The 16831-nt window shown below is 35.6% G+C and overlaps 1 protein-coding gene across 1 annotated transcript in view; it reads left to right on the forward strand.

Annotated features, from left to right (window-relative positions):
• Positions 1-4849: 4849 nt before the first annotated feature.
• The window catches only part of VWDE (von Willebrand factor D and EGF domains), a gene marked incomplete at both ends in the record, with an annotated part of 44573 nt that continues 32591 nt past the window's right edge, over positions 4850-16831 (forward strand). The window contains 3 exons of the mRNA XM_015825120.1: positions 4850-5034; positions 12511-12739; positions 15528-15584. Coding sequence (XP_015680606.1) covers positions 4850-5034; positions 12511-12739; positions 15528-15584 — 471 coding nt within the window. The remainder of the gene's footprint in view (positions 5035-12510; positions 12740-15527; positions 15585-16831) is intronic.

A 16831-nucleotide genomic window follows, 5' to 3' on the forward strand; every position in this document is an offset into this window, starting at 1 on the left:
AAGAGCTCGTGCATTTTGTCACATTGCTTCAATCTGAGAGATGCAAAAAAAGAAAAAAAGCCAATCAATAACCATAATTATAATTTTCTTCTCATTGATTGCTCAGAAGTCTTCAAAGGCACTTCATTAATTTAAAGTTTCTGTGCAAAATGTTTAGAATTTAAAAATCCTTTCCTAGGGAAAAAAAACAAAAATAAAAATTGTTCAATGCAGACAAGTTAGAATTTATAGTGATGTCCAAATTCTACAAAGGCTAATAAAACCAGAAAAGAAATTCTCGTTCTAAAATATGTTAGGAGTTTTGTTAGTTAAGTATTACAAGAAATGACCATATGGCCATTTTTTATTAGCAATGTGATAGCCTTGTCAGATGACAGCTTTACATGGGTATTTATTATTAGGAAGCCAATAAAAACTAATACTCAAATTAGTGCAGTTCAGCTTGCCTGTTCCTCTCTAAATTTGAGCAGTTGTGCCTTGCAATTCAGTTACATATTTCCAATACAATGTTAACTTCACAATTCCTGCATGTCATTTGATGTTTTTTTAGACTTGAATTAACAATATCAACAGCCTTTTTTGTGTGTCCCTAAATGCAACGTAATCTGAGATCAGTGATATTTGCCATAAGTGACTGCATTCAGGGCATAGTTTTAATCTGATTTTAATTTGCGTCTGGCTAAAACATCTTATCTAATCTTTGGAATTCTTTTTCTCTAATCAGGTTTTTTTTTAAAATCTTACTTATTGAAGAATTCAGAAAAACCTAAAACCTTATATGTTATTTGAATAATTTTGATTAGTCTTAATGAAAGAGTTGTTTTCTTATGGATGTTGTATAATCTTGTTGGTTTCAGGTTTTTTAAAATTAATTAATTGCTTAATAGAAGACAGGTTTTTTTTTGTATGTATGATTAGGTAATTATTTTCTCAGTAGCTAAATGGGGAGCACAGTTATCCAGCATTTTAGCAACAGCAGCATTTTTATAACCTAATGGAAAACCTAAGATGGTAGGTGACCTTCCTTTCAACTAAATAATGCTTTAAACTTTTATGCAAATGAGCAGTACTTTCTGATTTGTTCCACAGAAACAATGAAAAAGATTACTCTTGTTTCTTCCAAATCCAGAATAATATGCTACCGAATTAACCTTTATTTTCAAAGCCATGTAATATTAAAAACACTTCAAAGTCCTGTCTGTGGTACAATGTTCCAGATTAAGTGGTTTGATGGTAGAATTAATGTAAAACATCAGAGGGTTCCCTATTCAAGTATTTATGTTTTGAATCAGAACTTTAATCTGCTTTTTCATTTCAGTAATACCATTATAATTGTAATGCTTTTCAACAAATAACAGCTTGTTACATACTAATCATGTTGGCGACAAGGACACATGCTCTATTATGATGAAAAATTGCTAGAAATCTATTTGTTTATTAATTAACAGCAATCCCTGTTGTTCCTATGGAAACAATGAGACTTTCAGATCTGATTCCCAAAACATGCTTCAGAGTGCATGTGGACATGGATATTGCAACTTAAAAGCAGCCAAGTCTTTATACAGAAATGGCAGACAGCAACTATTGGTTGGATGCTTGGTGGACTGGAGGAGTAAATTTATATAGATTACATAGTAAAAGGGAACTCCCTCCCTCTTTTAATTGTACTTTCCTTGGCCATGATAAACCATTTAGATAAGAATGGGGGAGTGAGTTTATAATGGTGGTGGAACTATGTGAATTGCATTCTTGTTTGATTATAAAGTTGAAGGAGCATAATATTGGCAGAAGCTCACAATCTATGGTGGCAGCATGACATGGAGTGGAAACTTTTTTATTTTTCATAAAATGAATTTTATGATTACAAAATCCACAAGCTAGAAGTAAATTCCAAAACATCTGAAAGGTTTTCTTTTTCTTTTTTGTTCATCTAACAATAAAAAACAAAATAACCAAGGCTGTATTAGATTAGGTGGTTTGAGTAAATGGTTTGATGATAGAATGAACAAGGCTAACAGGAAACTACAGAGCTATTTACATCAAGGAACTCATCTTCAAAAGTATATATACATCATTATCATCTTATATCAATAAGCCAGCATTCTCAAAGATGGTGCCACCGAAATACATTAATCTGACTAAAAATGTTGGGAGTTGTACTCAGTTACATCTGAAGAGTTCCAGTTTGGAGAAGACAGTTGTAGACAATGAAGAAATAAAATATTTCCATCCTCACAGGCTCTGGTTGAATCTTGGCTGATCTCAATAAGTCAAGCAAAGCTGGACCTGGTTAGTGTCTGAATGGGAAACTTTCATGAATATCCAGCTGAAAAGTAAATAATCTTAGTAATAACAAACTAATGCATAGCATGGCTGCTGTTATAATTGAATACTTGGGATGCAAAATCAATAAACAAGAAAAAAGCAAACGGTGTACCACCAAAATGGAAAATCAGGTTTGAAAATAAGATGCAAGCAAGCTAGAACAGATGAAAGAAAAGAAGTTGAAAAACAAGAGGACCACCTAGAAATATCACCTAGAAACAAGGAAAATCAAGGAAACAATGGAAATAGTAAATTGTATTGATATACTTGGGACAAGTTACCTGAATGAATGCATTTGACATTGGAAAATTTGTGTCTCCAACTGGATCTGTGGGTTTCCTGTGGGACTTTTTCATCTGATTGTGACCTGTTCTCTTGCCTTTCAACTCCCTTTTGGTTGTGAGAGACTCTGGTACCCTGGCTTCCAAAAACCACACCCACCTACCTACCTACCTACCTACCTACCTATTGGTTGACTGGTTAAATTCCACTACAGATCTGACAGTTAGTCTTCTAAAAAAACAACAACATCAACAACAAAAGATCAGTGTTGCTTTTAGCAGATGTAGCATTTGCCTCTCTGCAATGTTCAAAAGTATTGAATAATTTGTGAGACCTCTTAGACGGCCCTAATTTGGTTTGAATCGCTTTAGGAGAGTACTGCTTGCATTCTGTTTTTGTGGTGTCACAGACTATTTCAGATTTAAATTTTAGGTGAATTCTTAGCCTCCAAACAGTTCAGGCACTAGAGGAATCCTTTAATTCGCTGTGTTTTTGCTTCATGATTCTATCTTCCATCTTCCTGCGCCCTTTCAAATGCTATAGTAAGCAGACTTCTGAAGAAGCACGATTCTCTGCACAAGCATGATTTAGTCTTTCTGTCTCACATTAGCTATATACATTTAATCATATGCATTGTTTTCACAGCTCATTTTTTCCCTTTCTCTTTTATATAATATATCAAGAAAATGCCTTGTGGTGTTCATGTTGCATTCTAGAAAATATGCCTGAAATCAGCATTTCTTAGACCTGTCTTTGATCAACAAAAGGCCTATTTTAAAGCAGTCCCCTAGCAATTTTCAGAATTTATATGAAACAAGCCTGGTCCATCTTGTGTCAGTTATGTTTCTTAAAAAAAACAAAACAAAACAGAACAGCCTTTAGATTCAGAAAAGAACCTGCTGCTTATAATGCATTTAAATCTAGTGGCATCCATGAAGGTGCAGCAGAGAGAGGGAGGGAGAGATCCAATGGGATTCTCATGCTTCTGTTTTGGCATGTTGTAAAAGGCATTCTCAGCATGGAAAGTATCACATTGTTTAATATAGTGATTAAAGTTTAGGAATCAATGAGGGAGGAGGAGGAGGAGATTGTTTACCATCAAGAACATAATGGAATTAATATCATTTATTATCTTTATATGTCACATTTCATTTAGGCAGCTGTACTTTTTCTTACATTATATCTAGTGTACCTCAAAGGTAAAAAAAGAAAGGTAGCAAACAGGTTTATCATCTATCCATAACAGCAATATCAAAGTTGCTATTTTCAACACATAATGGTGAAAGATTAGGATTCCACAAGAATAAAAGATAATGATGATTCTTTAGATTTATATGGCACATTTCATTCGGGAGCTAAAGGCAGCATATATCCTGCACCAAGCACCATGTATAGTGCTGCCTCCTATTTTTCCCTACCACAACAGTCCTGTGAGGTAGGCTGATCTGAGAGAAAGTGACTGGCCAAAAATCATACAGTAACACAAAGTGGTCCTAGTTCAAGATCTTAACTATCCTACTACATTGGAATCTACCATTTATAAAGTTTTATTGCCCGTTGAAAAATATTTGTTTGTTTTCTTCATTTGCTAGAACTTTTCAGTATTTTGAGATTTTTTTATTGGCACAAGCTGATAGAAAGTGGTGACTGACATGCCTCATGGGCCCTGCAAGCAGAGCTTTCACATTGGAACCCAGGGAGACCCCAGATTAGTTTGAGAAATGATTGTACAATGAAAGTGGAGTCAGACTCATAGAGAACCCTAATAACTATGGAGGTTCAAATTCCTCGGATGTCATAACTGAAAATTTAACAGAATTTGTTTTGCCTTTGAAAGGTATTTATATTTTCCGTTCCACTGAATGAAACTTATTTAAAAAATTAAAGAGTGGCTCCACTTGAAGTGCTAGATTCAGGTCCTCCAAGCTGTTAAGATGGAGTCATCTTTCATTTTTGTTTCTCCCCTTCAATTCATATATTCATTTTTTTTAAAAAAATCACCTATTCTTTCTATTCCCTGAAAGAAGAAACAAACTGTATACCCGTTGGAAATTTTTTGTAAAAAATCAAACTTAATAAAATTCTTAGCCATCCCTATTTTGGAATAAGAAAAATGAAAAATGAGTGCAAACATTCATACTGAGCTGTGATTTAATGTGAGCATAAAGCTATAGATACAATCAATGTATTGATTCTTATTGACAGTTATGATACTTCTATTCTCTTCCTTTTCTGCCCTTAGCTACAGAATGCCTTCCAGAAGGACATCGTATTCTCCATCATGCCTATCGTAGCATCAATTTTGATTCTCTGGAATTGCAGGAAAAAGCCATTCAGGACATGATTTGTGATCATTCCCTTCCACAAGGCTGGTATCGCTTCATGATTGAAAACAAGCCTGCAGAAATGCCAACTAGGTGTATCGAAGTAAGTGAGATAAAATGAAATGGAATGAAATGTGCTCTCTCAATAAGTCTTTCATAAACCCAGGTTCTCCCAAACATTTGAGCTTGCAGCCCTACAAAAATGCCCATCAACTCCCAGAATCCTTAATCCTCTCCTACAATATTTAGGATTTCTGCGGTGACAGACCCTCAAAAACAACTGATAGGCACCAGGCTGGAGAAGAATTTTTTGAGTACTTGAGTGGCACCATCTTGCCTCAGATGCACTCTTCTATCTTAATTAGTGAGTACGGTACATTAAAAGAGAACAATGTATGATTAGGAGCACAAAGGAATTTCCTCATCCAGGGAACAGCTTGATATACAGATCTAATCAAATTTATTTCTTTTTATATGCAAATGAATTCACCTCATGCTTTCTGAAGCTCAAAAGATTCATCTCACAGGCTGAAATATTATTAATAGTTCAACACTTCTACTGTATTACAGCTCAAAGCCACTGCTGACATGTTTTGAGTCATATGAAATATGTGGTTGGATTAAGTGGCAAGTGTGAAGCAATTCAAGAACCTATTTTTTATTTTCATTTTTTTTTACAGGAAGTTTTTAAATAATGCATTATCTGCTGCTGGGAAAGTAGGTAATTTAAAATATATTGGGCATTTGCTTGACGGAAAATCTTCAGCAGCTCTGATCAGTGACTTAAAGGTTATAGCACCTTTGAGGTTTTACTTCTTTGATGGATAAGTTCTTGATTCAAAATAAATAATATATTACTTTGCTTCTTTTATAGATAACTTTGTAATTCAAAAGAAATAATAACTTTCTAATTCAAAGCACCACCTCACTTAAAAATGTCTTCATTTAAACCACAACATTAAAATAGGATTCAAACTGAAATAAGGAAGTTCTGATTTAAAAAAAAATAAAACAATAAAGCTTATTTAAAAAGCAGTCACTCTGAATTTGGAACAATTTGCGTAGCTCTTGTGACTTCAAAAAAATTTAAACTCTAATCTAACTTAATAGCTTAATAGCTTCCTTCTAGAAAAGATCAAAATGGCCTGATTAACACTATCAATTTGTTGACTGTGTGTATATCCCATGACTAATGAATTTCAAGGTATAGTTAACCAGTTATCCCTATGATTAACAAAGAACACAATTTGTTAGTAAACGGAAGCACTGCTTTTATATACTTACTAACTGTGATTCCTGTTATGATTCTTTGCAACAAGATATATAGGCTACTATGTGATCCAGATGGGTTTCCACTTATTTAAATATTACATATACAAATGTACAGATATACCGTATGAACTGGGCTTCATATGATTTCAGATACGTCATAAGAACATGTATATAAGCTTGCTTACTCATGACATATACATGATGCATTCATGATTGTTTTATGTTTATAAATATTTCATATCATTTATTTTTCTACTGAAACTTTTTCAGTGACTATATTAAAGGCAGTGTGAATGCAGTCATTGTTTCACTTCTACTATTAAGAATCTTTCTTCATTCAGAAATACCTTGTGGTGCAATGGCATTAGGATCTATGTGTTATCAGACAAAAATGTATGTATTTTAGTTGCTAATTGCTACTTAACTCAATAAGAGTAAATCCATTAGAGCTGAACCAAATATATGCAGCAGAGTTAATAACATCTCATTTAAATTATATTAATCAAACTACTCCAGATGTGAAATCTGCCGTAAGCTTTCAAGCCTTTTCAATCTTGCAACCTCATATTTCAATATGAATTAATATGAACTAGGAATTGAAATGTAAATGGGCTGGTCACCTAGCAAGAAGGACTGATGGCAGGTTGACCAAGGCAGTCATAGAATGGATCCCACTTGATAAAAAGCATCCACAAAAGAGGCTTAAAATAAGATGGGTAATGACATCAGCAAGTATTGAGGGCCCAATTGGCAAAAGGAAGCTCAGGATCGTATTGGTTGGAAACATGCGGAAGAGGCCTTCACCCTGCAGTGGATAGACAATGGCTAAAATGATGATGATGATGATCATGATTTCACTAACATTTACAGGAAAACTAAATGAATGAAATATATTGAAACATACCTTAACCGATATGGCATATGCTCAGGACATGTGATGCCAAAACTGAGATATTTTTTACTTTTCAATTAATTTAAATGGAACATTTAATATGTGAGGCTCTAAACAGCCTGTAACCATCAACCAGGAAAATAAATGTAAGTGAGAGATTCACACATGAACTTTTACTTATATTTAATAACATACAGTATCTACACAGACCATAAATAAACCAGTGCATGATTTCTCCCCACATGATTAGGAATTTCAATCCGTGAATATTCAATCAGCAGTAGCCTATAAGTCATTTGATTATCTAAATCCTGAATAAACAGGATAAAATAGATAACTCAAATGTAGTAGAGTAATGCTAGCATATTTATCATTTAATTGAAATGGGCAGCTCTTCCACTTTTTTTAAAAAAAAAAATTTGATATTTGTCCATCAAATAATTGGATAGATTAACTATGAGTGGTATATATCTATCCCACAGTAATGCTGCCTAGATTAAGCATATCAGCAAAATATGAAAATGAACAGTGAGAAATAGGCTAGACAATGGGATTTTAGATTCCATTAAAAATATTTTAGCTGAATTTTAGCCAAATACATGTTAGCTTTAATATTAGAAACTAATTTATTTTTTATTTATGTAATTGATTTGTAAAGCCACCCACCTCAACAAGGGTGGCAAACAAGAACAAACAGAATATCAGCAATAGCACAGATGCAAAAATTAAATGCAAAAATTAAAATTCATAGCAGTCAAGAAAAACTACACAGTCAACAACACTAATATCACCAGGATTACAGCTTTTTAATACACTTACTACAGTGTATTAGTACAGCTTTTGTACACTTAGGATACCAGGTCCAGGACTAGGTCTTTAGTGCCTCACAATAGGCCAGCAGAGTTGGACCCTGCTGATCTCTGGAGAGAGAATGCTCCAACAAAGTCTTTGTTAAACAAAATTGTTACAGGTAGTCCTTGACTTACAACAGTTCATTTAGTGACCATTCAAAGTTACAACGGCACTGAAAAAAAGTGACTTATGACTGTTTTTCACATTTATCATGGGGACGCTGCAACATTTGCAGCGTCCCCATGATCACGTGATCAAAGTTCAGATGCTTGGCAACTGGTTCTTTGCTATGTTCCCTGAGTCATGTGATCACCTTTTGCAACTTTCTGATAAGCAAAGTCAGCGGGGAAGCCAGATTCACTGAATAACCGGGTTACTAATTTATCAGCTGCAGTGATTCTCTTAACAACTGTGGCAAGGAAGGACGTAAAATGGGGCAAAACTCACTTAACAAATATCTCACTTAGCAATATAAATTTTGGGCTCAACTATGGTCATAAATTGAGGACTACCTATAGTTAGCTAAAATTACCAGATTTGAGATGCAGAACCCTAGATGCCAGGTAAATATATACTGCTATTTTGCTGTATTTAGTGGCCATCCAGAGTTGAGTATGCAGCTCAGATCAGGTGGTCCTACTATAGCTTTTGTGTAGCTAATTCCCTTGTATAACAGAGTATGATTGCCTTTCCCATTTAAATCTTTAAAATGCTCACTGCTTTATATTAAGAGGAACAGGTTAACCTTTTGACTAGAAATGGGGAAACTACAGCCGCAGACCAGTTTGATACATTAGAATAGTCAATCCAAATTTCTATCTATCTATATTTAGAACATGGTCTAAGTTAATGATGAACACTTGAAAATTCCACTGATTTTAATGCAACAAGTTGAATATATATTTAAAGAAGCCCTCAAAATCAGTGCGAAATACATTCTTCATTTAACAGAATCACATATTTGATTGGCAGAGATATAGCTGATGCACTTTCCTGAAACTTGATCAGGAAAACAAAATGATGACATTAAAAATGGTGAACTTTTATCAAGTGGGATATTAAAACCATTTTTATGCTTTGCTTGCCTTTAAAAAAAAAAGAAGGATTTGATTTGGATTTTTTTTTTTTTAAAAAAAGCAGCGTATGAGTAAAAAAAAAATTCTCAAAAGCTTAAAACATGAGAAAATAAAAAGGCAGACCAAAAGCCAGGAGGTAAAAATCAAAATAAAAGCTAATGACGTTTCTACTGCCGTATTCTTGCTGCCATATTCTGAACTAATATAAGCTTCTAGACCAGCCATGCTGGCTCAGGAATTCTGGGAGTTGAAGTCCACGAGTCATAAAAGAGCCAAGGTTGCCCACCCCTGTTCTAGACTCTCTTCAAAGATAGTCCTGACTAGAGTGTTTGGGAGTAAAAGCAGAACTGTATGTATCATCTGCATACAGGTAATCCTCAATTTATGGCCATTCGTTTAATGACCATTCAAAGGTACAACAGTGCTGATAAAAGTGACTTATGTCTGGTCATCACACTTATGATCATCACAGCATCCCTGCAATCATGCAATCAAAATTTAAGCCCTTGTCAACCAGCATGTATTTTACAACAGCTGCAGTCCTGTGTGACCTTCCTAAAGGGACTCCCAATATCCAATAGCCAATTGGGGGAGCCAGAGTCATTCAACTACCATGGCAAAAAAAATATATCATTAAATCAGGCTTGATTCATTTAAAGGCCACATCGCTTAGGGACAGAAGTTCTAGTCACAATTATGGTCTAGTCACAATTATACAGCATTTTCTGGGCCAGAGGTACACAATGTTTTTCCTGGCACAAGAAGACTACTCAGGTGGCAGGCAAGGATCAGACTGGATCGAATCAAGGATTAGAACATTTTCCATTCCTCCATCCCTTCATAGATTATTACACCACCCAGCGCTAGAAAGTACAAACCTGTAAGAAAATGCATACAGAGAAAATGAATTATTAATTGTTAAATTAAATTAATTGTTTTTGTATTCTAAACCACCTCAAGTTCCTTTGGCACATAATGCATTTTATGCACATTGCATTAAAACAGACAACAGCATTGTTCCCTCTGGAAAGGGGTGGGGGATTTTTGAGTGGAGGGATCATCATAGCAAAAGCTCCACACTGATATGAACAAATGTAAAAAAGGAAAGACATATTTAAATACCAACAGCACCAAGAGCCAATGGATGGAGCATATTGAGAAGGTTTATATTTCATGACCTAAAACTCTTCCACAGTAATACTCTGTGTATCTTAAATGACATTCCCCAATTTGCCATTTCCCATTAAAATAAATATTATAGTATCATCAACTTCAAACAATAGGTTTGCTTTTCAAACAAGGCCATAACAAGAAATTAATTTACCATGTCAAATTGTTGGATATTAATTTATTTTTGCCTAACTCCTTATTCTCAGTGTTCAGGGAGCCTTTCAGTGTGTGTATGAACTAATGTTTGTCTTTCTTGGTATGCCATTTAGCTGACAGAACTACAGTGAAGTAAACATAACTTACAGGAGACCCCAGTCCAACCCTGTTGTCATATACAAGAGCCGATTTTTTTTCTCTACAAAAGAGCTGCTGCAACTCCTTAAGAACTCTGGCAAAATTGCACAAATGAAAGATAACTTCTGTTATGTTCTTTTCAAACATTACACAGAACTCAAATTCATTGCTTTCATTGTAGTTGGGCATCATTTTACTTATCTACACTTGCAATGATAACTGTTAACTCTAGAAATATTTGATAATCAGTTTTTGAAAGCTGAAAATGAGCCACTTACATCTGTTTTCATGTGTATATCTTGCCCTGAGAAGGCCATATATATCCCACTTTGTGCTAGAATTTTTTTACTTTTCTTTTTTAACCCACTAGTCAGGGTTTTTTTCAAGCTCATTTGAAACTTTCTATACATCTTTTGAGAAGAAATATTCATCAAACAATATAATCTTTTTTCCTAGCGTAAGATTATTATTCACAGAGACTGAATCCCTCAGAAGTCAGCAGTGGCTCAAGTGTAACTGATTACAGCAGTAAAATAGATATGGTAAAAATTTGCTGTGTGGGTCTTAAAGAACATTTTTCATTCAAAAAGCAGCATAGATTCCAATGAGATGTCATTCATGAAGGCAGGAAACATCACAGAGGCAGGATTCACATATCATAGCAAGCTAAGAGGTACTTAATCATGGCTTGTATAACCCACATTTTCTCCAGGAGCTCAGGACAACACACATTTTTTCCCCACACAACAATTCTGTGAAGTAAGCTGGGCTGAAAAAATGAAGAATAAAGTCAGAGTCGTCCAATGTGCTACTGCAGCTGAGGGTAGATTTGAACGTAGCAAAATTATCTTACATAATTTTGATATTGGATTCCAAGCCTTTTCTTCACAAAAGTGCAAGTTTCTAGCTGTTGCAGAAACTTTTCGTATATAAGGTTAAAGGAATATTTAACCAATATCAGTCATAGCTATTTATAGGGAGTAATAGTAATATTCATTATTTGAGAATAAATTTTTAATCCATTTTTCCCAAATCTTTCATGAGATGTTGCTGTTGCAGCAACAGCAATTGAGAAATCACATTAATCTTATATAATATTTTATCATTGATTCTAATATTGATGAGAAGCTAAATGACTAAAGGACAGGGCGGCTAATCTGGGATCATAGAAAACATGGTTAAGATTATCATTTTAAAGGCAAAAAATAAGAGTAAATGTGTTCTATAAATAAAGAGGAAAAAAACCTAGAGCAGTAGCCATCTTCCATTACGCTAACAAGCTGCAAAGCATTTAAAATTAATTTAGTGTTGTCTCTAGAGTATGGTTGGAATCATTTACGATATTTTATATACAGAATTTTTAGTGTCTAATTTAAGACAAGTAATACTTGCTCAACTAAAAGAAATAATACAGTTTTACAACACTGAAACAATGTTATAGTCAAGGCAACTGTATATTACATTAGTAAAGTATTGAAATGTCAGAGCAATGTGGAACAGGCTTGATAAGTGTGCCTTTTTGTGGTTTAAAAGTGTTTTCGCATTAAAGGTTTCTTCACATTGTTGCTGTTGTTTTGGAACATGTATAGCAGACATGTCAAACTCGTGACATCATGTGACATCACGCGACGTATCGGACCTTTTTCCCCATTGCCGGCAATGGGGTGGGCATGGCTTCCTAGTGACGTGTCTGACCGCGGGCCGGCAGTTTGACACCCCTGATGTATAGAGTTTACTGAAGAGAGGACATGATTGCCTTTGAGAAACAGAGATCTTCTTCATTGTTAACTGACTGAACTGGGCTCCTAAGCAGAATTCCATTCTGATGTTGCTAGAGCTAGACTACCATAGATCCAATTTTTGCTTGAACCTAACTGGCAAAAGCTGAATCACTGGTCAGACCTGACAAGGGAATGTCCTTTGGAGGTCAGCCCCTTCTGTCTTGCCTGCTTCCACAACTCATTGGAAGAAGTATACTGTTTAAGTGCTCTACTCCTGAATTTTAAATACTATTTTTCCACAGATGAACAAATGTGGAACACAAGCCCCAATCTGGCTCTCCCTTCAATCAGCTTCTCTCCCACGTCCTGGAGAGAGAAAGGCACTGACTGCCTGCGCAACCTGGCAATTCTTTTCTGGAAGCACCAAAGACTGTTGCCTCTTCCAAATCCCCATCTCAGTTAGACATTGTGGGGAGTTCCTTGTTTATCTCTTGCAACCTACTCAAGGGTGCATGGGCTACTGTGCAGAAGGTGAGTTTCGTGAACTCCACATTTATCGCTTATACTGTATTCTACGTATTCTACAAATTCCTTTTACTGCACATTCAAAGGTCTTGTTATTGCTGTACACACCTTGGTGACCTAGCAAGTCAAGCTGTAAGATGCACACCATGCAAGTAATAAATCAGCAGCTGCCCAAACTGTTTTCATAGAATAGTTGTTATAACTTTGGCAGATTTTAATATGCAGTGTGTTACCAAGGAAAATTTAGTGCAGTGATATTTTGTGCACAATTTCTTTGTTTCCATGTTTGACTTAAGGAGTGAAAATAATGTATTTGAACATTTTGTATTGTTTTTGTTACTAAATGGTGTCTAACACTGAAATAGTTGTTGGAAATGAACAAGATCCTTTGAAAGCTCTTCTAAGTGAAGGCAAAAGACAATAACTTTTGGCTGACATTTTTTTTAATTACTTTGATCAGGAATTTCTACCCCTGCACAGAAAAGATATTCTATTTTGTATTTAGGAAAGAAAAGGAATGGCAGATAGCAATTCCTCACTGAGTCTGTTATGCCATTTGAAATCCATCACTTCTACAGGATAATACAAATAAGTCTTTCTTAGAAGAATCAGTAGCAGTAGGTGAATTTGGCAGAACAACTTAAATCTCAGGGAATCCACACAGAGAAAATCTGGTTGTAGAGTAGATAGCTTTTTATTCCATACCCAGTCATTATCGAAAGCACTTTATTGGTAAATCTCTTCTTGTTGTGGACAGCTACAATATAATATTTATGAATGTATTTAGTTTCTTGTCTACTCAAATAACATTTTTTTCTCCTTGATTGACCTTTGTGCTTGAAATTGCCTCTCAGAACACTTGAGTGATGCCACTTCTTTTTCAGTTCAAGTCTCTCCTCGAAAATGCCCTTTTCTGTCAAGATTTTGGCATAATCTCCTGACTTCCATGCCTTCTGTAACTCAGTTTAACGTTGCAGCATACTTATCTCTTTCCCTTCTTCTTCTGACTTTTCCGCATCAGATTTTATATTGTAAGAAGGCAAGAAACAGTGTTTTCACATTTTGCAAAGTGCATGGATGGCACCATGTTTACCTTAATAAGCTCACTGATCTCAATACTACTACACCTCTTTAACATTTCTTTATTAATTTCATTAATGGAAGCTGAGTTACCCCAAGAACCCTTTAAAATTTCCAGGAGAGTGAAGCTAATAAAATAATTAAAAGACAAAACAATTTTTACAATGTTTTTATTATCTGTGTTAAAAGGACCTTGGGCAGGCTTAATCTCTCTATTCAAATTATCAGATAATTGAGATGTAGCTACACAAAATATTTTCCTGTATTTATATTGATATAAACTTCCTTGATATTAGAAGATATAATTTAGACCAGGGGTCCCCAATCTATGGTCCACGGCCCGGTACCAGGCTGTGACCTGTTAGCCACTGGGCCTCAGGAATAGCTGGTGAGCCCCCCTTCATGGTAGCACTGCTGCGCAGGTGTTAGTGGCCCCATTTGCACATGCTTGGGGGCGCTAGAACTGCCACCAGCGTTACGTGGGCATTAGCAGCCAATTTGCACATGTGTGTGTGGGCCAGCGGCCCATTTGTGCATGTGCATGGGAGCCACCATGCGACTGCAGATGCATGCAGCCCACTTACACACAGGCACTAGCAACCCATTTGCACATGTGTGCAGGTGCCAATGGCCCATTTGCATAGGCACCAGTGGTCCATTTGTGCATGCACATGGCTGCCAGCACGCCACTGTGGGTGCTCACAGCCTACTTGCACACATGCTAGTGCCGCCACTGTGTGCATGCCCATTTGCCCATGCATGTGTGGGCCTCATGCATGCTCATTTCCCTCCTCCTCCCTTTCCTTCCAGGCCGCCAAGCCAGAAAGGTTGGGGAGCTCTGATTTAGACTTTTGTGGTAAGAACCAGAAGTTTGGATTGGGACTGGAAACAAAATCAATGTAGTACTTTTTAATATATGATGAAAAAATGAACATTGGAAAAACTGTCAAAATTATTTTTGAATTTGTTTTTGTTTTGGTGTTGGTGTTGACTTCATTTTTTCAAATTTTTATTAGGGTCAGTTTATTTAATAATATATTTATATAGAAATAATGAAGGAACAGATCTCTGAGAGCCGGCCCATCCCTGGATAGAGTCTATGACAACTTGCCACAGCCAACTCACTATGGCCATCTTGCTGTGGCCAAGTCACCGCAGGACAACACGCCACCTGACAATTCGCTGCGGTACAAGAGTTATATGATATCAAAGAAATGGGACAATAGAATCATTAAAGAAAGGATGCAAAAGGAGGAACAAAATGAAATGTGATTACAAAAAAATAATGTTTTTTTAGTTATTTTAAATGATTCAATTGAATTGTTAAATTGTTCCAGAGTTGGCTGTGGTGAGTTGACCATGGCAAGTTGTCCCATTCCACCCAAATATTTGAAAAATGGATGGATGGATGGATGGATGGACAGACAGGATTGATTTTGCATAGTCATGTGTATATTTGCACATAAATATTTCTTTGCAAAATACATAATGATGAAAAGACTTATTTCCCAGTCTCCAGAAGAAGCAAGCCACTTCTGCTTTTCAGAACTGAAATGCTGAGGTACATATTTCTTACCTGAGAATCCGTGAAAATTGTGAAAGCTGTTAGATCAATAAGTCAAAATATGTCCAGCGAAGTATCAGCAAACTCTTAGCACTTGCTTCACCAGTTCACAATGCCATGTTAATTGATTTATTTCCTTCATTGTTGAAGAATCACAGCTCAACTCTTTTGATCCCAAAAGGACTGAATCAGAAGACATCATTCAAGGTAATTTAATAACATGAATTGCACACAGTATATGAATTATCTTTTATCTGCAGAACCAATGCATGCATTGGTGATCCTTCTCCTTGAATTTTTCCAAAGGAACTTTTGGAAATTAGGAAACCATCCAAAGCTCATATGTAGGGTGGGAATGCAGCTAAGAGTTAAATAAACAAACACTGGTTTATTATGCTTATTCTTATGTTTATTTGTAGTAAATATGCAGTCTTGGCAACCAATGTTTGTCTATTATTGCCAGGGCTATTTGTAAGGTACTGAAGATCAGCTTGTACATTTGGGCATTAAACCAGGGTGTAGAGTCCATCTCTAAGGGGCATCGCAGTATATTGATTGGTGCCGTTGACTGCCAGTATCTTTTGTTTGGTTTGATATGGATGTTTTTATGATCATGTATCACCCACAGTTGTTTTTTAAACAAGTGGCCTATAAATAAATACTTTAAAAATAAAAAAAGAATGTCAATAACAGCAAAACTATGTTTTATATCCAGTTATATAGTTGAATGGTCAGAAATTTATTTAATGGAGAGAAAGGATTTTGTTTTACATCCCTCCAGATTTGGTTATTATAGTTGAAGGACTTTCACATATCATGATTTCTGACTCTTTGAAGTTTGGGAATTAAGACCTTGTCATGACCAAGAGAGCTGTTAAGTGCATCCCTATTCTTTGCTGTTTCAAGAATATTTCTGAAACCTCGAAATCCTTGTGGCAGAAAAAAATCCACAGGTTATAGAAGGTCGTTCATCTAACTTTGGGCTATCATTTAATTGCAGTCTTCATCCTTGGGCTAAGATAATTCAAAAGGTTGATGATGGGATCCCATACTAGAAGTGCCTGCAGTTTTTCAATTTCAGAATCTCCTATGGGTTTGCTGACCTCCTGCCTTGAGGACATGACTGTGATTCAAACTGAGTAGAGATATTTTTTTAGTGTTCTCCTGTTGATATTGAAAGATTATTAAGTAAACCCCTCTTTTGTTTGCAACCATTGGAAATGCTTTGCTAATCATTTTTTACTACCTTGTTGCTTTGAACTACTCAGTTTAGTTACAACTTACAACTATTCAGCCTTCACCTGTCTGCAAAAATTGCATAGTATAAACATCTATGGAAGTTCTGATTCATCTGGGTCACGGTTGTCTCAAAGGTGCTTTTATTTTAATGGCAACTGGACTTTCTGATTTTTCTTTAAGACATTTTACTTCTCATCCAGGAGATTTCTTCAGTT

Source organism: Protobothrops mucrosquamatus, unplaced genomic scaffold, assembly GCF_001527695.2.
Source record: "Protobothrops mucrosquamatus isolate PMUCROS unplaced genomic scaffold, P.Mucros_1.0 scaffold2490, whole genome shotgun sequence".
In the NCBI taxonomy this organism is placed as follows: Eukaryota; Metazoa; Chordata; class Lepidosauria; order Squamata; family Viperidae; genus Protobothrops; species Protobothrops mucrosquamatus.